The sequence below is a fragment of the Syngnathus typhle genome, linkage group LG20 (genome assembly GCF_033458585.1).
Source record: "Syngnathus typhle isolate RoL2023-S1 ecotype Sweden linkage group LG20, RoL_Styp_1.0, whole genome shotgun sequence".
Classification (NCBI taxonomy): Eukaryota; Metazoa; Chordata; class Actinopteri; order Syngnathiformes; family Syngnathidae; genus Syngnathus; species Syngnathus typhle.
The window spans coordinates 6,491,176-6,512,537 of record NC_083757.1 but is presented as its reverse complement, the minus strand read 5'-3'; the positions used below and the strand labels follow the sequence as shown (position 1 = coordinate 6,512,537).

Genomic DNA, 21,362 nt, shown 5'->3' with positions numbered 1-21,362 from the left:
AAATTTGGTATGGTACAATTAACCAGTGCGTGTCATATTATTACCATTCATGCAATTGATTAAAAGCTTAATAATATAAAAGCAGTAAAACATGAAAATTGCGAGAGAAAAAAAATAAAATACCAGATTCAATTTTGCATTTTAAAATAGCAAAGTATTTTGAGATTCCCGTTTCGCAAAAAAGGGACAAATTTCATCACATTAAAGCGACACGCCAAAACACAACCATGAGCCCGCGCAGTGACGTCATAAAAAAGCGCCCCGAACGTCTCTTCAAACAGCCGTCAGCGAGCAAATCAAATGTTATCAGCGAAGAGGAGAAGGTTAACTTTGCTGCATTTTCAACGGGACGAGCCTCTTAGACTCTTCCTGTAATTTTCGTTATAACAAGTCGAACAATTTAGCTAAACCATTAAACGACAAGAACGCCGGGTAGGCAGGCGACGACCATTGCGATACGTCAATTAAGCTAGTCGAGGTTTTTCAGGGGGCAATTTTGGATGAGCATCTTCACTCCCGGTCAGAAACAAAATGGAGCGCCGCGTCACGCTACGTAAGTCTTCAGGTAGTCAGTCATACGTCTACTTGATTACATTTCGTTTTCGCGTCATTTAATATGCCTCAAGCAAAGGCAAACGTGCCGCTAAAACATCCATCCAACCATTTTTATTTGGTATTGATCCTTATGATCAATTTTCGTCTTCCCTCTGTATGTCTTTTATAATTTGTAGGGGTGTAAATCGCGGGTTTTGTCACGATACGATATAATGTCGATACAAAGAACAACGATACGATATTTGCCGATATCTTAAAGCCTGCTGCGATTCATTCACGATATATCGCGATATAGTGCTCTACGATCGATTTTTTTTAAAATAAAAAATATAGAACAATAACCTGATTTATAACAATTCATACGCAAAATCAACAAGGTACTGCAAAGTATTTAGGAAATAAGAGTATTGTAGTATACAAAGTGCTTCTTTTAACACTAAACTTTGATGTCGTGTTTTTTCTTTAAATGTGCGGCGAGATTTGTGCTCCCTGAATATTTGATCACCGCATGGCAGGATTTACAAACTGCACGTGTCTTGTCCGTTGAGTCATCTTTTCTTTGGAATCCAAAGTGCTTCCAAACGAATGACTTGAAGCCTAAAGGGGAGCCAATTTCCTCGTCTTTTTGGACACTAGCCATAGCACCAGCCCAGGAGCCGCGTACTAGTTGTCGACTCCCCTTTCACGTGCGTGCTCTGCTCACAACACAACACGCGCAGTGCGCTCCCGGAAAGAGGAAGCAAGCAACAATGAACTGGATTTCAAAATAAAGTCGCGTCTAATGTCCGAGGTCAAACACGGCGATATAAATCGATGTTTACGTTTAGCATCGATGCCAATAAATCGTAGAGCAGTATATCGATTAATCGATGTGTATCGGTGTATCGTTACACCCCTAATAATTTGTTAATGAAACTACTATTAATGCGATTAATCCGTTTTCTGTTGTTGTATTGGCATCAAAGATGTAAAAAAGTGAACACTGCTATTTTTCTGTGAGAAGTACACAGCCAAACAGACTAACTTTTTACTTTCTTCTACCCCGACGGATGTTGTGGTAAACGTCGTTCTGAAGGCAAGGACAACTCCACCTCTGATGACGACGCTCCCCTCTCGGATCTCGCGGTGAAGCAACCCAAAAAGGAGAAACAGTCCACTGAGGACGCGCACAGCTCCAACGCCGAAGACAAGAGCGGTGAGCGCATCGGATGCTTTGTATCGTCGTCTTTGTCGCGTTCTGACCAGCTCTTGTTTCCTGGCCAGATGATGAGCCGCTGATTAATATAAAGACAAAGAAGAAGGAAAACAGACTACCGCCGTTTCATGGCAGAAAATCCAAGAATGCAGGTTAGACAAGCTGATTTTTTTTATTTCTTTTTTTTAAATTGGTTTTCAACCTTTTCTTGCTCGTAATCTCAAAAGCGGACGACAGTTCCGACAACGGCCCTCTGGTGAAAGCCAAAGTGCCAACCAAATCTGGCAAGAAGTTCACACCACCACCCAAGAAGTCAGCTCAACCAAAGAAGAAGAAAGGTGATAAACTGTGGTGAACCTTCGCTAATGCAAACATTTGTGAATAGTAGACCTCTCCTAAGAATGGTTTTTATTTTTATTCTTCAGTGGTGCCATGAAATATGTGTGACTTGATCCAGTATGTCACCGATCAAGTGACACATGTCGCTTGTCCTTGTCCAGATGTTCTAGATGAGGACGCGAGTTCGGATGACGAGCCTCTGAACATCATCGCCAAGAAGCTGAAAGCGCAGCAGAAGGAAAACGTGCCCGCGGGGACCTCCGCTCAAGCCACCGAGGCCACATCCAAAAGGAATGCTGGCAAGAAAAGAGGCAAGTGGCAAAAAAAAGAGCTATTTTTTAATTTATACATGAGGACTGTTAAAAAAAGCTGCGGTCTAAAGATTCTGAAAAATATTCAAATTGTGTCATGGTACAGAATGTAGGCAAATGCGCTCTTGCTTGACGCACGTTTTTCTTACCAGTGAAATACAAAGAATCTTCCAACGAGAGCTCGGACGATGACCCGGTGGCGGCCATCATGAGGAAGAAGGCCATCGCCAGTCGGCAGAAAACGCCCGCTGCCAAAAACAGCAAGAAAACCAGAGCTAAGCGCGCCAGCGTCGCGCAGCGAGGTGAGGCTCGGACAACGCCGGGCTTCTTTTCCAGCAGCGACATGTCCGATTTTGAAAAGAGTCTCCGTCCTCAGACGACAGCTCCGACGACGTCGGCGATGGTGACGATCATGATGTCCCCCTGGTGAACGTCATCGCCGAGCCGACCAAGCCGGTGGAGGACAAGAAAAAGGGAGCAAAAAAGAGCGGCGTGGCACAAGGCAGTGCTTCGAAAAAGAGGCGAGGTAGGAAAAACGATTTAAAGCAATCTGTTGAAAAGTTACTCAACCTGAGGCTGATTTGGTGTTCCACAAACTGTCTCCTTAGAAGCAGGTCAGTCTGACGAGAGCTCGGGTGACGAAGCCCTCATCAATCTGGTCAAGAAATCCCAAACGGAGAAAAAGACCAAGCTGAAGAAACAGCCCTCGGCTCCCAAGAAGCGAACTGCCACTCCCAAAGCCGGCAAGAAGAAGGCAACGGCAGGTAACGCAAAGATGAGCTCATCGAAATGCGTGGTGGAGTCCCCGGTGTGAAGTTCTCCGACGTTTCCTCAGGCGCCAGCTCAGATGACGAGCCCTTGACGGAAGCCATCAAACACCCTCAGGTGACCAAAACCCTCCGCATCAAGCTAGAGAGGTGCGAGATTAAGGAAGCCGCTGTCGTCGCCGCCACGGCAAGTCAAGCAGGTGAGCGCCAAATCGCCCGTTGGAAAATGCCCACACGAACGCTGACATCCTTCTCGTGCATCAACTCAGAATGGCGGCTGGCCAAACAGCCAAGCGAGAAGCTGGAGGAGAGTTCTGAGTAATCGGCAGCGCCAGGGGAAAGCATTCCTTTTCAAAACGGTTTGTTCAAAGATTCTCTTGGGCGAAGGCGCCTCCTAAACAGTGTTTCATGTTGAGGACAAAAAAGAAAAAGGTGTTTTATATGTGAATGACATCCGAGTCGATTTTGTTGGCTCCACTTTTTTTACTTTGGGACCAAACGCAATTTAGTTTGGGTCCAAATGTCAGTTTTGCGCTCTTGTGCACAGAAGCATGTTTATAAAATGTCATTTTGCCATTTGTACCAGTTTTGTTTTTCCATGAAGTGAGTTTGATTGAGATTGTCTACCACTGGAAAATGTTGAAGCTGCACACTAATGCTCTTAATATTTTCCATGAATTAAATGTACGTTCAGCATGTTTAAGTGTAAAATATAAATAAATGTGTATTAGATGTTTCTTTTTCTTTAACTGGCCAAAACAGACGGGACGTGTAAGAAATAAAATTAAATAAAAAGTAAACACCTGCGTGAAGCTGGCCCCCCAGCCCACGCAAAATTTAAGGAAAATAGTCTGTTTCGTTTGTGCTGGTTTGTGCAGCAAAAAATTTTGTTTGTGCTGCTATGGTTTTTTAGTTAAGAAAGATTATTTTATAGGTCATCCAGGGTTCATCTGCTCAAAATGGTACCGTTCGTTTGTGCTGGTTTGTGTTGCAAAAAAGTTTTTGTGCTGCTACGATTTCGTAGATATGACACATTTATTTTCTAGCGACGACGTCACCCAGCGCCCCATTTTCCTCCAAATGGACCCAAAACGGTACTGTCCGTTTGTGCTGCAAAAAGTTTCGTTTGTGCTGCTACGGTTTTGCAGATATTACACATTTCATTTATCGCGATGACGTCACCGTATTTCGTCGCGAATTTCAAGAATGCTCCTGATGCAGGACGAATACAAGGTAAATATGTTCGTAGTCTTTTTTAAAAATCTTTTTAGCTTACAGAAAACTTTCACTGCGGGAAATGGCTTTTAGTACGAGGATATTTCTGTAATTATGGTTTTATCATGCTCATTGATTAATTCCCATGAATACATTTGATGAAACAAAACGATATCTATAGAATTTTTGTTGTATGTGTGTGGACGTCAAGAAAACAAAAAAGGCCAAGAATGAACAAAATCGCCAAACGGAAACTCAGCATTATACAGCTATATCTTTTTTTTATACTGCCTGGTGGTCGAAGCAAGCAAGCAAGCAAGCAGAAGGCCCCTTCAATAAGTTAATCATTCATCTTTGGCGTATTCAATTGTGTAATGACTGCAGCGTCGATGAAATACAATATTATAGTGTGCCATTTTTCTTACTTTCTTTCAGTCTTTTCATATTAAGCAGTGTTTGAGGAGCGTAGTTTGAGAAAGAATTGAAAGAATTTGAATTGTTTATATCCGTGGTCACCTTGGCGAACCAAGACCACCAAAGTGCCCCGTCCACCATTGTCCCTCATACTTACAAAGAGCTAAAAAAAAAAACAAGCAAAGAGGCAATCATCATATGCTTTTGGAACCCTGTCTGCTCCCACTGTGGAATTCTGGGTGGCACACAAATTAGCCTAGCCAAAGTCAAATCAAGTTATGTCATTGACAAAAACAAAAATAGGTTTCATGAGGCTCACATGAAGAAAAAAGAAATCGAAAGCAGCTTTCCAATCTTGAACATGATCTTTGATTTCAGGACGTTTTGCACTCTGCTTTGTTCCTCTTGACAGTTCCAGGCGACCCGGCAACCCGTGACCCCTGCCAGCCCACCCCGATGGTGTGAGTACACACACGCAAACATACGCGCACACACACAAACACACACAAGCTGACAATGCCAAAGTGCAACAGGAAAGGAGATGAGATGGAGGGGAATGGCAAAGCCCGAGCAAGGACCTGAAAGTGGATCTTCGCATCTCATCCCCTGGCAGAGATGAGAGGCCCGCCGAGTAAGGTCGCCTGCTACGTTCATTGTATCCGTCGTGATAAGTCGGCAGTGTGTGTGATGGAGCAATAACTCGTTTTCAAATCAGATGAGTAAAAACTGTTCAAATATTAAAAAAAAAAAAAAGATATTAAAATTGAAGATCATTTGCAATTCTAGTAATGACACACGTAGGTCTGACACCTACCTCGGTGTCCTTTTTACAGCGGCTTTCTCTCCTTAAGGCACGGGTGTCAAACTCAAGGCCTGGGGGCCCGATACGGCCCGCCACATCATTTTCTGTCAAAGCGAAAACAAATTGCGCTTCAAATTCGTGTCATTGCTAGAATTGCAAATTGTCTTCACTTTTAATAATACCTTCACTAGCTTTTACTCGTCTGATTTGAAAACGAGTTATTTGTCAGTTTGTTTTGTAGCTTTGACTGTATGTAATGTGAGGTGCTCATACATTGATTCGGCTCGACAGCCCTACCAAAAGAAGCTGCGACTACAATGCGGCCCTTGAAAAAAAGGAGTTAGACACCCCTGGCCTAAGGCGCAATTTGCTAACTCTCGGTTGGGTTAAGCTGTCTTGATTGAAACCGTCGCGGGGATGAGTTCATCGACACTAGCCCACTAGCTGAGTTTAATGTAACTACTTCCGACCAGGTCTGGCTCATTCCGATGTTAAGGGTATATTCAAGATTCAAGAGTTTATATTCGCCATGTTTGAGCGTGCCAAACAAGGAATTTGACTTCGGTGCATCACAGCCTCTGTTAAATGTTTAGGTGACTAACAACACTCAAACATCCCCTGATCCTTATCTGTCTTCACTAAGAACTGAACGGTTCAAAGTATGACTGTGAAAGGAAATTTTAAGCTTTCATTATTGAATACAGAAGAACCACGGTCCACATCGTAAAATGTACATGAAAAAAAAACAATCAATCATCAAATCCAAGGATTATCAAGAGAAAGTTTAATGAATAAGGGAAAAAAGTGACACATCTCAATTGTACTTACTTTAACAGATGTCATTGGAATGCTTCAGCTGTTAGTTATTTCATGGCAAAGCAAGAGAATGTCAAATGTACCCTTACTTTAAAACCCATGTCATTGTAAAACACAACTTCATCGAACACTCACTAATTTAACACAATCAATCGTAGCTAACCTATGCTTATGGGCACTCCTTATGTTAACAAATGTAAGGGATTTTATGATAGCAAAGCAAAACATCCTAAAATGATCCAAAAGTGAGTGAGTGTGTGCGTGTGTGTCATTCAAAACAGATTGTTTCCCGAGTCAATAAGTTCGACTAATCCAACGACGAATTTACCATGTCACGTCAGTCTAAATTTGGCACCGTCTGTTGGTGAAATTTGTAACTGCAACAGCGCCGAACTGCTTTTTAATAAGAGTTTATTTTGAGGAACTAACTTCCAACTAACCGTTTGTCAGGTGTCTCTCGTGTCAACCTTCTGTTGAAATTCGGAATTGCATTTGAGCCAATTTGCCCGGGCCAAATCCGACACACATTTGCGCACCGCCATCTTACTTGACGAGCGCTGCACAAATGGGTGACGTCGGGCAGCACCCACGTGATCCCACGGGGATGCCGTTCCCAGGCTCCGCCGGCTGACCGCTCACTTTCTGGGCCGGATCTTCATCTCCACGAATCTCAGGCAGGTATGCCTTAATGGCCCCAAAGTATCCCAGATTGCATTTGTTAGGCCGCAGTTGCCGGTTGCCTTGTACAACCCGTTCAGGTTGGACATGTAACAGTTCTCGTACCACCAAGCGCCCTTGAACTCATTGGCGCAATTGCTACTAGCCCTGGCGTCTTGGTCGCGGTCTTTGGTGGTGAACTTCATCCCAGAATGGTAGGTGAATTGATCGCCTGCAAAGCACACAAACCTGCTTTTGAGCACACGCAGGGGGGGAAGGCTCTCGAGTGTGCCCCCCCCCGGCGGGAGTCGCTACCTGCGTTTCCAGAGTAGCCGCTCACAAGCAGCGGGTAGCCGTCCTTCTCGGGGTCCAGCGAGTTCCGGCCCACCGAGAAGTCGTCGTAGAGAGTGTAGTAATTGCGGCCGTCGAATGTGGTGAAGTCGATCCGCAACTGGTAACCGCCCGAGGCCGTCAGAGCGTGGATGTTTTGTAGTCCTGCAAACACGGAAAGTTGGCGGCGTCACGTCACGCAAACCACAAAAGCTTGACAAGAAGGATGTCTTCTTTTCAGACCGAGCCAGTGCTCTCCGGCGAGGTCTCCAAAGCCCTTTCGATAGTCTTTCCAACCGCGAAAGAAGTCGACGGAGCCGTCCTTTCTCCCCTGGATCACCTGCAAACACACACACACCATCAGCGGAGCAAACGAGCATGACTGGCCAACTGGACTTTCAGCATTGAAGAAAAGTGCCAACTTTATTGGGGAAGGCATCACGAGGGGAACTTTGGGGTGTTTTTTTGGGGGGGGGTCAAGCACTTACGGTCCAGCCTCCCCCGTCCAGGTTCATGTTGCAGTAAGCCTTGAAGCTGTCGGACCCAATAAAGAAGGTATGGATTCCATCTTGGGACATTCCTGCCGCCATGACCTGACTGCAGTCTCTGGCCATGATAGCTGAAGCCAAAAAATAAATAAATAAATATGTGGGAGCGCAAAATAGATGCCCGCATTAAACAAACTGGACACGCTCGCTCGCTAGCTACCTTTGAGTTCCCTGTTAAGTGTGGGCTGATCCACCACCTTCTGCTGCAGGCTGGACAAAGCCAGACTGAAGTTGTGTAACTCCTCTTTCTCTTGTGACAGCGCCTGCGCACCAAGCATTTGAAAGAACTGAAATGAGATCTCCAACTGGGACACTGTTTGCATCTTTCAACAATACTTTTGTTCTTATTCAAAGGAGATAGTAGTTTGTGTGTAAGAGGAAGGAGGGAGGGACGTTAAGTCCTGAAATGCCCACATCACCTGAGACATGTTCCTGTAGTCCGTCTCCAGGTCTTTCAGTATCTGATTCAGAAGCCCTTTGTTGCTGCGAATCTCCTCCCAGACTTTGGCCAGCAGGCTCTCACTCGCCTCCAGGTCGCTGTGAATCGCGGTGTGACTCGCCTTCAGCTCTGCCAATGCCGTCTGGCCTGCCTTCAGCTCTGCCAATGCGGTCTGACTCTTCTCCAGGTCGCTGGAAATTGCAGTCTGACCTGCCTTCTGACCTGCCTTCAGCTTTGCCAATGCGGTCTGACCTGCCTCCTGACCTGCCTTCAGCTCTGCCAATGCCGTCTGACCTGCCTTCAGTTCTGCCAATGCAGTCTGACCTGCCTCCTGACCTGCCTTCAGCTCTGCCAATGCCGTCTGACCTGCCTCCTGACCTGCCTTCAGCTCTGCCTTCAGCTCTGTCAATGCGGTCTGACTCTTCTCAAGGTCGCTGGAAATTGCGGTGTGACTCGCCTTCAGCTCTGCCAATGCCCTCTGACCTGCCTTCAGCTCTGCCAATGCGGTCTGACCTGCCTCCTGACCTGCCTTCAGCTCTGCCAATGCCGTCTGACCTGCCTTCAGCTCTGCCAATGCGGTCTGACCTGCCTCCTGACCTGCCTTCAGCTCTGCCAATGCCGTCTGACCTGCCTTCAGCTCTGCCAATGCGGTCTGCAGCGCCGCCCAGTGGCAGGCTAAGTCGGTGCAGTTGTGGTCAGGGATGCTGTTGGGCAAAGTCGCCACCAACTCGCCCAACTCTTTGACGATGTCCTGAGGCCTTGGAACACATAAAGGGTATACATCAAGCTGCCATCCTGTGTGTGTGTGTGTGTGTGGGGGGGGGGGATTGTAACTTGTGGTGGTCAAGTGTTTGTTCATTGCGTGCGCGCGTGCGTACCTGTTCAAGTGAAGGACGGCGATGTTTTGGATGACAAGCACGACCAAGAGGAGCGTCGGAACCACTGCCAGAATGGAGCCCCAGCGTATCTGAACAAACTGAGCGCAAACGACGTCACAGGCGGCGGCGGCGTCTCTCTCTCTCTCTCTCTCCTTTCTCTCTCTCCTTTCTCTTTCTCTTTCTCTCTCTCTCTCTCTCTCTCTCTCTCTCTCTCTCTCTCTCTCTCTCTCTCTCTCTCTCTCTCTTTCTCTTTCTCTTTCTCTTTCTCTTTCTCTCTCTCTTTCTCTTTCTCTTTCTCTTTCTCTTTCTCTTTCTTTCTCTTTCTCTTTCTCTTTCTCTTTCTCTCTCTCTCTCTCTCTTCTCTCTCTCTTCTCTCTCCCCCCCCCGACGGAGCGAACGACTTGCTTTCAACTCGACCAAGCCATTAAGCCGCTTGCGTGCGCGTCCATCCGATGCGTACCTTGCGCTTTGGTGGTTCGCCAATCAGCTTCTGGGTGCTTTGGTTCATCTCGAACCAATTGTCATTTGACACTTTGTGCTCTCATTCTATTCTTGCTTACTCCGTACGAATGTCCCTAGCTGTGTACGTGTTTGTTCTGCGTGCGTCTAATGCCGTATTTTGTGTTAAGCCAAGTGACGTGAAGTTTTGTTTCCACTTGACGTTGGTTTCGACCTTGTTTGCGGCAACGAGACGGGACGACAGCTCTGTCTGGGCTCGGTCGCTACATTATTGCGATAGAGCGCAAAAGCCCGACAGAAAAGGACGGGCTGTACACAACACAAAATGCGACCCCGAGCAAGTTCAAGTTGTCATTGACAAGATTTCTTTGATTGATTGATTGATTGATTGGTTGATTGGTTGGTTGATTGGTTGGTTGGTTGGTTGGTTGATTGGTTGATTGGTTGGTTGGTTGGTTGGTTGGCTGGCTTATTAATTGATTGGTCTTTATTTATCTATCTATTTCTTCATTCATCTATACATGTATTTTTTGACTGATTGATTCCTTCCTGTATTTCCTCATTTATTTATTACACTCACACTAGACACTTGAAAGATTAGAGGGAACATTGGTGCCGACACCGTGAGTTCGATTCCCACGTTTGAGGCTGTGAATGTGTGTGCGTGTGTGTGACCAAAAACAAAAAGCGCATGTGTTTATGAGCGTGCAAGAAATAAAGAGGAGCAGTACCAAACGCCACCATGGTGCGGTGTCTTGTCTCCGATTAGATGGACGTTGAAACGGCAAACCCAACCGACTGAAACACAAAAAAAGACAAGAGCTCTAAAGCTGAGGAGAATGCCAGCCAAGGCAAAGAAATGTAACGTCGCGAGCCCGGCGCTATTTCAGAAAAAAAGGATGCAACTCCAAACGGCAGACTTTGTCGTCGAGTAATCATAACAATACATTTGATTGATAAGGCGCCTTTCAAAGCACTCAAGGTCGCCGTACAGACATGAAATAGTATTTTTTTTAAATGACTGGAGTAGAGTGATTGATAAGCTGACTCACGTCTCTGACTGGCCGACGGCCACAGTCAAAGATGCTCCTCCGGACACGCCCTCGTCAGTGGTCGCGGAACGGTCCTAAGTCCAGATGAGGGACAAAGGTGTGAATTTAAATGGCGGAAGTTAGTCAATTTGCAGTCTTGTACGCTGTTATCAAAGAAGTTGTCATAGTAAAAGACTCCTGAAGACATATTTACAGTATTGTATACCTTGTTACAAAAAGTTGTTTGAATAACAATAAAGGAGGAGTCCTCAACAGGATAGATAGTTCTGCTATGGTCAACCGTGACCACTAGAGGTCCCTGGTTAACCGAGGTTAACAACGGAACGTCGCATCTCCGTATGTCACGCACGCGCGCGCGCACGCACACACTAACCGTTATACGTTACACGTGCTTATAGATAATAAATATTATAATAATAATGTATATCAAATCAAACATTTCAAAATCACTCGCAGTATCATATAAAGTAAAAGACCTTATAAATCAGTCATCATTATATTCCTTGTACTGCTCCTTCATACTCCCATACATTATTTACTGTGCGGATGTTTGGGGCAATACATACAAAACAAACACCGATCCAATCTTTATTCTTCCCAAAAAAAGCAATACGACTTGTAAATAATGCTGATTATAGAGAACCATCTAAGCCTCTCTTTATTAAACTGAACTCACTGAAACACAACGACCTAGTCGACTTTAAAAGCATCCAACTCATGTACAAAATAAAAAATAATCAACTGCCAAACCGTATCCAGAGGTTGTTTGAGTGGAGGGAAAGTACCTATTATTTAAGAGGAACACTTTTTTTTTTTTTTTTTAAAGAAAACTTGTTAAACTTATGTTTAAAAGAGATTTGGTGAGAACAAATTTAAAGTTACATTGTATAACAGTTAAAGGTGTGGAATTATGGAACACCAGCAGTGAAGAACTAAAGAACTGTAGCACCTTACCTAAGTTGAAAAAAAAATGTCTAAGGAAAAAATATGAACGGGATACCGTAATATGCTGTGAAATTGTTTAAGTTGCTTTTGTATTTATTTATTTTATATATTTGACAATGGTCCAATCTTGACAGAATCAAAGACCTATGTAGTTACAAGGGGTAGAGTCAGATAAGCTTAGGCTTCCTTCTACTCCCTTTTAAACAAATATGAATTTACTGCAAAGGGAAAATTATAATGCAATATCATTTTATCTTTTTTTATGTTCTATTGTACTATGGAGTTATCATTCTCTGTCTTTCTTACTTTTTTCTTGTATTTCTTTTCATGTTCGAAATTGACAAACAAACAAAACAAAAACGTTAACGTTTCACTAACATTGGTGACTAATGTTTACATTTTCCATGTTGCTACAATATTGTCTGCATGTTCTTTATACTATTATTGTACTATTTACAAGTATGAAACAATTTTTGAATGTTCTAATCATAAAATATCCATTCCAATGTTTTCATATACATTGATTGACACGCAGAATAAATGTACGATTGAGAGGGCGCGGCAATGGCGGCCCTGCCACTAGGCAGACGAGGCCATTCCCTGCAACCACCCCAAAAAGATCTCTTTCTGAACGATATCAAAATATGCATTTATATGCGTTAGAACAACTAGGCAGACTAGGGGCCATTGCCGGGCGACAGTTGTGGCCGACCTGAAACCACCCCAAAAAGATCTCTTTTTTACTGATTCTTTTCTTTCAAAGTTGTTCTCACTCATCTCAATGCGTATTTGGATAGAAAGGATCAAATAAAACGGAGGGTGCCTTTTCTGAATGTTATCAAAATATGCATTGATATGAGTTCGAACAACTTAGAAAGAAAATGCTCATTAAAAGATGGGGTTTTTTTTTTAGGCCGAGTGTAAGGGCTGCCTTTGAAAAAACAGATCAAGCTTCCTAAGTGCTGACCAAAGTTTTGAAAGTCACATAAACGAAATAAATAAATTATGTAATTACAACCTGCATGGTCTGAAGCTCCATCTCTCCTTTGCAGTCGGGTCAGCGTGTTGGCGGTGGTTGGGCAGCAGAGGAAAGCTGGCAGTGTGCTTAATAGCTGGCAGCAAAATGACACACAGGCACCTTAAATAAAGGTCCGGTCCTGGGCGTCACTGAGCTGGAAACATTTGGCATCAGCAGCATCTGGTCAGGAACATTTCTTCAAAAAAAGGAATTTGAGAGAAAACGAAACCTTCTCGCACACGCATTCACACACACGCGCACTCATGCACGCCCACACGCGCGCACGCACACACACGCACACACACACACCAGTCACGGTGCTCAAAATTCCAACTGACGGCAAGGAAACGGTGCCCCGGTGAATGACCTTAAATGGAACGGCCCGAGTGTCACTGTGCTGGAAATGATGGAAGAGGCGGAGAAAAGAAGACGAAACTTAACTCCCAGACACACCGATACTTATTACGGAAAACTTTGTTCTCAACTTGATACTTTTCTGGTGATGTTGGCAAAATAGCTTTGGTAATTTGCTTGTTGCCGATTGATGCCTGCATCCAGGCAAGTGCCTCCCACGTCGAAGTCATTTCGGTGCTCTCGTGCATGAGTGAGTGGAATGTCACTGAAGAAGGAAGAAAATAGAAATTTCTTTCCTGAGATAGATCATCGTCAAACAGTTTGGAGATGCTGAATCATTTCAGGGACTGTAAATTCAGGCCAAGTGCTGCCTGCCCCCTGGCCAGGCAAGCTTGTTTTTTTTACTCTGCAAGTGCGGCCCACGTCAAAAGAGTCCACATCCAACTTTTTCTTATTTTCATCTATTGCCAAGAGATAGGAAGACGTCTTGTCAAGTCCGGCCTCTTTTTGTTTTGTAAACACCGAACAATTCAAGCTGACTTATTTTCTGGTTGTTACAAAAAGATTTCACGTTTTTTTTTTCAATGCTGTCACCTGCATGACTGACAAGAATCAAATAGGAAAGAAATAAACTGAAATAATATATGCACCAAAAAAATCAACAGGGCATATTTCTTCTCACGATAATCATCAACCAGTTTCAAGATGCTGAATAATTTCAAGGACTGAAATATTACTTGGGCCACCTTTGTGGCCACCACTTTGATTTCATTCGGGATGGGAAAGAGGGGAAGCGAGCAAAAAAAGAGCCACAACCTTTGGGGTCACTTCAACCTGCTACGTTTTAAAGTGACGCCAAGTCATGTGTCAAAGTATTTGATTTTTCTGTTTTGGACTCGACATCAGTCAGAGTGGAATCAGCTCATGACAACGTCGACTGACTGAAAGATCAAAAACATTGGCTCACTCAATCGGCCGACGTTTTCGGATCACATCAGGGGGGTTGCTTGCGAGAAAAGTCAAAGGATCAGGTTGTCACGTTTTGGAGCTAATTGCAGGCAAGCAGGAAGCATGGCTTCCTAAAAGACACTGGCGCTTTTGAACCAAGGGGGTGTCGTGTCCAGTGGCGTGCCGGGAGCCATTTTTCAGTTTCAAATCCAACCGGCCCAATGGCAGAATAATAGAATACCGCTGTGTCACTTGACTCCGCTATTTAAGCGCTGACAATGGGTGAAAGATTTGTTCCTAAATATACATCCATCATCAAACACATCATTAAGATGCTTAGCAGGCTACTTCAGCGTTTGAATGATGTTTTAGGTTGCATTATTCAAATTTTTTTCCATGACTCAAAACATACACATTTTTTTGCTGCACAAACGAAACGGACTATTTTCCTTAAATTTTGCGTGGGCTGGGGGGCCAGCTTCACGCAGGTGTTGCGCACCCCTACCAGGAGGAGAAGCCGATGTTTTACCACACGGTTTATTGTGGAAGCAGCCCTCAGTGACGTCATCGCCAGGCTGAACTCCAATTGACCTAAGTGGGAAGTAGTCGAAGCGCGTCTGCTGTTTTCTGTACTTCCTCGTCGGACGAGTCACTTGACGCAACTTTGACCAAATAGCCCTTTTGACTAAAATTGCAAAAGACATTGATGCTTGCAATAAATTTACTTGTATTCTTTGTTGCGGCCGTGCAAATTTACAGCGTGGCACCTAGTAAGTTTACTTTGCTTACAACTCAGTTCATTATCCTCAAAATTGACGCTCTTGATTTTGAACTGACGCATTTATTATTATTTTGCTTGGTTACATTTTCTTCACATGTCTGCTGCGTCAACATTTCATGAGCGAAATAGTCCTTCACCTGAACACTCGTTTTCTCGTAGTTAGATGGGAACACAATGCTATTATTATAACTTTTGGAATATTTAGCTAATCTATCTATTTTTGAATTTAAATCACTGAGGAGGGGCATCCCGCTGGAATCTAACATATTTATCAACAACCAGCCGAAAACAAACGATTGTCAAATCACTGACAAATTTGAGCGAAAGAATGCGCTTGGATAAACATCAACTCCAACATGTCAAGTCCTGCAATGTTCAAACTGAAGACAGAATCATTGAAAATATGAATTGCACAAGATTGCTTAATGTAAAAACAAAGCAAGATCATGGGTGTCATTTTTGTGTTTGTCTTTCAGTCATTCGCACGCTCAATTATTTCAAGACCAGCTCTCAAGTTGCAAAGCTACCAGAGTTCTTGGAGGCGGCGCATGTTGACGGCGTTCAGATTCAGCAGTTTGACAGCAACCACAGGGACACGAAAGCCAAACATGACCGGGTGAACAAAATCACAGAAGATAATCCCCACTTCTGGGAGATAGTGATCAATATTCAGAATGAGCAGAACATGAAGGACAACATTGAAACCGCTAAAAAGCACTTCAACACAACTGGAGGTTTGTTTACGTCCGAGCGTCCGCTCGTAAAATTCATTTCATGTGCTGGTACACTTTTTCTTCTTCCCACCTAATAAACAGACGTGTCACTGCTGGCTTCTCTCCGATTATCCTCACTGAATCTTGCGTGCGATCCTTTCAGGTGTTCACATGATTCAGGTGATAAGCGCCTGTGAACGGGATGATGAGACGGGTGAAGTTGATGGTTGGGAGCAATACTGTTACGATGGAGAATACTTCCTATCATTTGAGGGGAAGACGAAGTGGATTGCAGCAAATCTACAAGCTTTCATCCCCAAATTGCAGTTAATAGATGGGTACAATGAAGCCAGGAAGAATTACTCCACTGAGGAGTGTCCTTCTGATTTGAAGAAGCATGTGAACAACGGGAAGGACTTCCTGACGAGAACCGGTACGTTGCGCTCTCACACCTTCTCTCAACCTCACGCACACGCTCTTTCCTCCCTTCACATTCTCTCCATCTTTTGTGCCCTCCTCAGGCGTTTCCCTCCATCTTTGCCCCCGCGTGCAGAGCTTCCCAAGGTGTCTCTCCCGCAGAAGACACCTTCCTCTCCGGTCACCTGCCACGCCACGGGTTTCTACCCCATTACATCGTCCCTCTTTTGGAGGAAGAACAGCGAGGAGATCCACGAGGACGTGGAGATGCGGGAGACCCGCCCCAACCACGACAGAACCTTCCAGACCTCGGTCCACCTGAAAGTGGAAGTGACGCCTGCCGCGGAGCAGGAGTACGAATGCGTGTTCCGGCTGGCCGGCGTCTCGGAAAACATCGTCATCAAGCTGGACGCCGGAAGCATCCTGAGCAACCAGGGTGAGCGTTTGTCACGGCTCAGACACGTCCGATTGGCTGTGGGCTCTCGCGGGTCATTGACGTGTCTCTCCCTGCGCTTTGCCGCGTGAAGAAGAGCAAGACAGGAAGAAGGCGGTGGCCATCGGCGTCCCATTGGTGGTCCTCGCTCTGGTGGCGGTGGTGATGTTCTTTGCCGAGCGTCTCAAAAGCAAACACAAATGTTTGCTCTGTCAGGAACCTCCAAAGAGAACATTGTTTGTGACCATTCCAAATCTCCTCTTGCTTCTCTTTCATTTCAGCCGAACACTCTCAAGCTTGGAAGTAAAACGTTTTCCGCTTCCTTTGAGCCACAATAACAAGGCAGCCATGTCAAGGTTTGATTCAAACCTAAAGAGTCAGGCGTCGGAATTCTTTCAGAGGACTTTCTCATCACAACACAGATGTTTTTTTCTTCTTCAACGATAGGTATGTTTCGGTTCAATTAAGTTTTTGGATGCTTTCAACGACAATAGCGACAAGCTTCATTCTTGTTTGATTGCATTTCCTATTTTGAAATGCCGTTTGATCCCAGGTCTTCATCCATTAGACTAACACGTTTCTCAGAAGGTGAGGTTCTTGACTGCCTCTACCTTTGCTTGGTTAACACATAATGGTACTGCCATAAATAGGCTAACGGATAGCATCTTTGTAGTGGAGGTGGTGGTATTTGAACACAAATGGCGCATCAACACATAACAACAACTATAAGAACACAGGTACATATTCGTTATCCTCTGCATAGAAACAAATAGTACAGCTTGATTTGTTGACTGTGATCCGGAATAACACAATCACAAACATAGGCAAAGCATTAACACCATGAATGGGTACAACCGTGAACCGCTATCTCACATTAATGATGTTGAACTTGTTATATATTGCTGGATGATGTGCGCCAGAGTATCCCTGGTTGTATACTTGGTTGGCTCTGTACTCGGGAGACTCGACTTCAACTTGGTCACATGACACTATTTGCCTCAAGAGTTTTGTACCTCGCTTATTTTGAGACTGACCTGGCTTGATACTCAACTTGAACTATGTGACTCTAGGCCTTCAGAAGCACTGACATGCACTAACAAGCTAAGCAGTGACGGGTGGATGGTGTTAAAAGCGCTGGAGAAGTCGAAGAACATGATCCTCCCAGTGCTCCTGTTGTCCTCCAGGTGAAGCAGTGTACTGTGCAGTAAACCTTTGATATTTGATGAAATATTTGATGACTTTTTTGAGAAGCTCGCTAGAAAAGTGCAAATTCGTATTGCTTGACCTTACTTTACTTCACCCAAAGTAAAACGATGGACGCGCAGAAGTTGCGTAAACCGGCGACATTGAAGCATCTGGCTTCGACAAGACCTAAGACGCCAGGGATAACCAAGGACAACAAACGTGACTATCGTTCAATGGAGGTGACAACGCAGGCAAAACGCGAAGCAGGCTCCTCGCCAAGTAAGGCAGTGAAGGAGAACAAAGCTAAGACTTCCGAGGAGAAAAAGGACGACCGAGCTGTCAACTCGGAAGAAATTGATGGACTGAAGAAGAGAGCTGTGGAGCTCAAGAATGACTGAACAAAACCAAACAGACTGTTTGAATAATATTATGTCTTCGAGCGAGAGGTATTGAGGAAACGAGGGATGAAAATCTCCGGGAGACTCTGGTTCAAATACTGAACAGGATTGTTCCAGATGTTAGGATACGGATTTTAGCTATTGATCTGACTCCAAATTGTGATCAACACTTAACACAAGAATTGCTATGTTCTAATCCACACACTGGCGCACCTAACAATTTTGCGAGTTCGTTCTGTCAAAGAGAAGACCAGTGGATCAATCAGACCGAATTTACCAATTGTTTAATCTTGACAAAGCAAGCTAATACAGGCGCCTGGGTCTTGGGTCCTTAACACAAAAAACTTGTGTGCCTTCTGTGACCATCAAAAGACAACACATTCTTCTGGGTTGCCCAGTTTTAAAGAAACATAATATGAATATTCAAGCATGCAAAATATTGTGTGGTGATTGGTCGATGGTTGATGGCCATCTCCTCCTCGTTTGGGTTTTCCCCTGCTCAGCACAGGTGTCTGGACCACAATGACGAGTTGTTATTCGCGTTCCCCATCGGCCTTGAGATGTCCTCCCTGTCTGGACATCCTGTTCCACAATACTTTGAAGAAAACAAATCCATGTAGTCTGCACATTCCTTTCCACTTATTAAGCGACCACACTACTACTAGAAATTATATTGATATGATTATACGTGTCTAACGCAGCCTTAATCAAATGTGTTTGCAAACTGCCAAAAGTACATTTCCCTTTACAGAGCTCGCAGTGAAAATGGACAGATGTTGTTCACAGGCTGGGGAAAAAAAGAAGACAAGCGCGCAAGGCAAGTAGCAGTCGGGATAGAATATTGATCTTTAATGGTGGAGGACGGGATTACGTTGGTGGTCCCTACATTTACGTATAAGGTCGTCGTGTTGGAGAAGATGGACATGAAACCTTAATGGTGGAGGACATGAGTGCAGTTTAAGAGTTAGGGTTGAGAGTGTCCCGTCCCGTCCCGTCCCGTCCCCAGCCGTTCAACTATGTGTCTGTTGTCATGGTTTCTGTCTGTGTGCTCGGCCCTCCCCTGCTGTGTGATCATTCTCACCTGCCTCTCATTACCTGTCGCGTACTTAAGTCCTGTCTGTCCTTCGCTCCCCGTCGGATCATGAATGTCTTCACGTCCTTTGTGTCACAGCCCTGGCGGTTAGTCCTCTTGTTGTTTTGTTAAGTCATGTCAGTTTGCCGAGTCTGTCAGTTTGTTTTCTTCAATCAACCCTGGTCCGAGCTGCACTTGGTCGCCCTGCTCCATCCATTCCGATCCGTGACAGTTCTCCAACCGAGACTGGAACATCACCCCGGACGAAAGGCAAGCTAGGTGGTCCGAGAGAACTGGGAAACCCCAATATAACTCCATAACGGATAAGTTTACGACGAATAATAATCTATAAAGAAGTCGAGAATAAGAGAATTTTCATGGTTGAAACCCAATGGAAGCTGTAGTAAATCCAGAATTGATTACTGGTTGGGCACCAACGATGTAACGTGGCAAATCACAAAAGGTTTCAATGTCTAAAGCACCTTTATCATATTATGTTTACTTTAGAACCTGCCATCAAGAAAATGACTGTAACCAGATCAAAAAATTGATTGCTGAAATAGAACATGATCACATAAGTCCAATTAATAAATGGGAATTTCTCAAATTCAAGATGAGAGAAATGAGGATACAATTCAGCCTTTTCCACAGAACCTGTAATGGTTGTATTCATTTATTCCTACATCATCACATTACCCTTAAATTTCAACATAACCGATTTCTTATAAAGGTAGTATAGGAGTGAACTTATCAAAATACTTCTTTACTTACAATTCTTCACAGATCCTAGCCATACAAAATCTGCCAGAATCCTAGGTGATTCCTAACTAAATGTTTCTAACTTATTCAAATTGTTTTTAAACCTTTCAAATTTTCAAATATGTCGATGTATATTGGAATGAAACTTTCAAACTTCTCCAGCCGCAATTTTTACTTTACCATTTACTGTTCTTTTTAAACCATTTAAACGCATTTTCACCAAGTATCTTTTTTCAGACTTTTGCACCTTATATTTGGTGTCTACATTTGATATTTTCACTGGTTGTTACATTTTCTTGACATTGATCTGTTGACAAGCGGGGCAGTGGCATCACGATCAGGTCTGTCAACAGAAAGTGCTACTTTGGAATCTGCTGCTTTTACTGCTAATTGGAAAGTTGTCAAGAAGAACTTACTTTATCGAGAAAACCTAAGTCTCAATTGCACATATGGCATTCATTTGTTTCTTTTCAACTTTGTTTTACCCATGACTAAAATATACAAAAACCTGTTTGCATGAATCTATCGATACTTAGTTGAAGGCCAAGACCTAGACATGATTTGTAACACACTGCAATCGTCTGTTTATGCATTTCATCGATACTAGTGCATGTAATCACCATGTTGCAGAATAAATATAACCCATTAATCTGTCACACATTTGGAACCTTGCATACATATATGTAAATATCTATTGAAGACTGTAGTGTTGTATTGAATGAGAAGCAAGAGCCACATGATGTAACTTGGAATGAGGAGAAGAGAATGATGACTGCCGGTCTGATGCAGATATCAGTGCAAATAGTGTAGATGGAGGTGGTCCTGATTAGTACATGCCTATCTTGAAGGCCAAGAAGTTGATCGTTTTGGAAGATTGCTTGGATCAGGTTGTGTACATGACCAGGTGTTCACACTGTAATGCTCCAGTTTGCAGCTTGGAAAAATCCTACAGTGGAACAAACATAACATACAAAATACAATACTAGTGCAACCATGAAGAGGTGTCGTGGAGTGGCCAACCGTTTTTGCGATCTGGACCTTCCAAAGTCCCAGCAGGTAACTGACTCTGACATGCACTGCTACCCTGTACTCAGGACTGACATATACAAGAGTTTGCAGCTTCTGTGATGCCATGAACCTCTCAATGGTGTCCAAAAGTACATTTTATGACTTACAGTCTTCAATTCCACACTCTCTGAAGTGAAAGCAAACAATAACCAGGTGACACGAGCAGGCGATGGTAGATGCAGTAGTCTGCAAAGTAGTGCACATATTCTCCACATATTCAACCCGTTCTAACTTTCAATTGTTCATCTTTACACATACACATTAATTTCCGTAAACTTAATTTAGATAATAAGGTATTATGTTTAAAACAAACTGCCAGAACTAAAATTTAAGCAAAACTATTTTAATATTGAAAAGTTAAGTCCCGATGATCATCGTCACACACGTTTGGGTGTGGTGAAATTTGTGCTCTGCATTTAACCCATCCCCATGTGACTTTGATCCGTCTCCTGGGGAAGAGAGGAGCAGTGAGCAGCATCTCGGGAATCATTTGA

General features: G+C 43.9%; 3 protein-coding genes across 8 annotated transcripts; 2 read left to right on the top strand and 1 right to left on the bottom strand.

The window, feature by feature from the left end:
• Positions 1-232: 232 nt before the first annotated feature.
• On the top strand, positions 233-3,903 carry LOC133144594 (uncharacterized). 3 transcript variants are annotated; one of them, XM_061267417.1, is made up of 10 exons: positions 233-553; positions 1,631-1,750; positions 1,819-1,902; positions 1,978-2,088; positions 2,251-2,400; positions 2,553-2,702; positions 2,762-2,926; positions 3,009-3,164; positions 3,236-3,367; positions 3,437-3,903. In XM_061267417.1, the coding sequence occupies exons 1-10, from the start codon at positions 532-534 to the stop codon at positions 3,487-3,489; spliced, it is 1,143 nt and encodes a 380-aa protein (XP_061123401.1). In that variant the 5' UTR covers positions 233-531; the 3' UTR covers positions 3,490-3,903. The 3 variants fall into 3 exon arrangements, with proteins under 3 accessions (XP_061123401.1, XP_061123400.1, XP_061123402.1); XM_061267416.1 differs by having other exon boundaries at positions 233-565; XM_061267418.1 differs by having other exon boundaries at positions 234-565; positions 2,777-2,926.
• A 2,462-nt stretch (positions 3,904-6,365) lies between these two features.
• Positions 6,366-13,063, bottom strand: LOC133144984 (fibrinogen C domain-containing protein 1-like). Of its 2 annotated transcripts, XM_061268035.1 has the most exons (10): positions 12,741-13,063; positions 10,778-10,851; positions 10,457-10,523; positions 9,267-9,364; positions 8,369-9,146; positions 8,110-8,212; positions 7,890-8,020; positions 7,645-7,741; positions 7,387-7,566; positions 6,366-7,303 (listed from the first exon to the last, which is right to left on the bottom strand). In XM_061268035.1, exons 1-10 carry the CDS (start codon positions 12,759-12,761, stop codon positions 7,050-7,052), a joined length of 1,803 nt encoding a protein of 600 aa, XP_061124019.1. In that variant the 5' UTR covers positions 12,762-13,063; the 3' UTR covers positions 6,366-7,049. The 2 variants fall into 2 exon arrangements, with proteins under 2 accessions (XP_061124019.1, XP_061124020.1); XM_061268036.1 differs by lacking the exons at positions 10,457-10,523; positions 10,778-10,851; positions 12,741-13,063 and adding an exon at positions 9,727-10,412.
• A 1,587-nt stretch (positions 13,064-14,650) lies between these two features.
• LOC133144862 (H-2 class I histocompatibility antigen, K-Q alpha chain-like) lies at positions 14,651-19,653 on the top strand. Of its 3 annotated transcripts, XR_009710784.1 has the most exons (7): positions 14,651-14,812; positions 15,300-15,557; positions 15,700-15,969; positions 16,090-16,389; positions 16,481-16,833; positions 17,457-17,570; positions 17,693-19,653. XR_009710784.1 is itself a non-coding variant. In XM_061267842.1 (6 exons), the coding sequence occupies exons 1-5, from the start codon at positions 14,749-14,751 to the stop codon at positions 16,831-16,833; spliced, it is 1,245 nt and encodes a 414-aa protein (XP_061123826.1). In that variant the 5' UTR covers positions 14,651-14,748; the 3' UTR covers positions 17,457-19,653. The 3 variants fall into 3 exon arrangements, 1 of the variants encoding a protein (XP_061123826.1); XR_009710785.1 differs by having other exon boundaries at positions 16,484-17,570; XM_061267842.1 differs by having other exon boundaries at positions 17,457-19,653.
• The last annotated feature ends 1,709 nt before the right edge of the window (positions 19,654-21,362 follow it).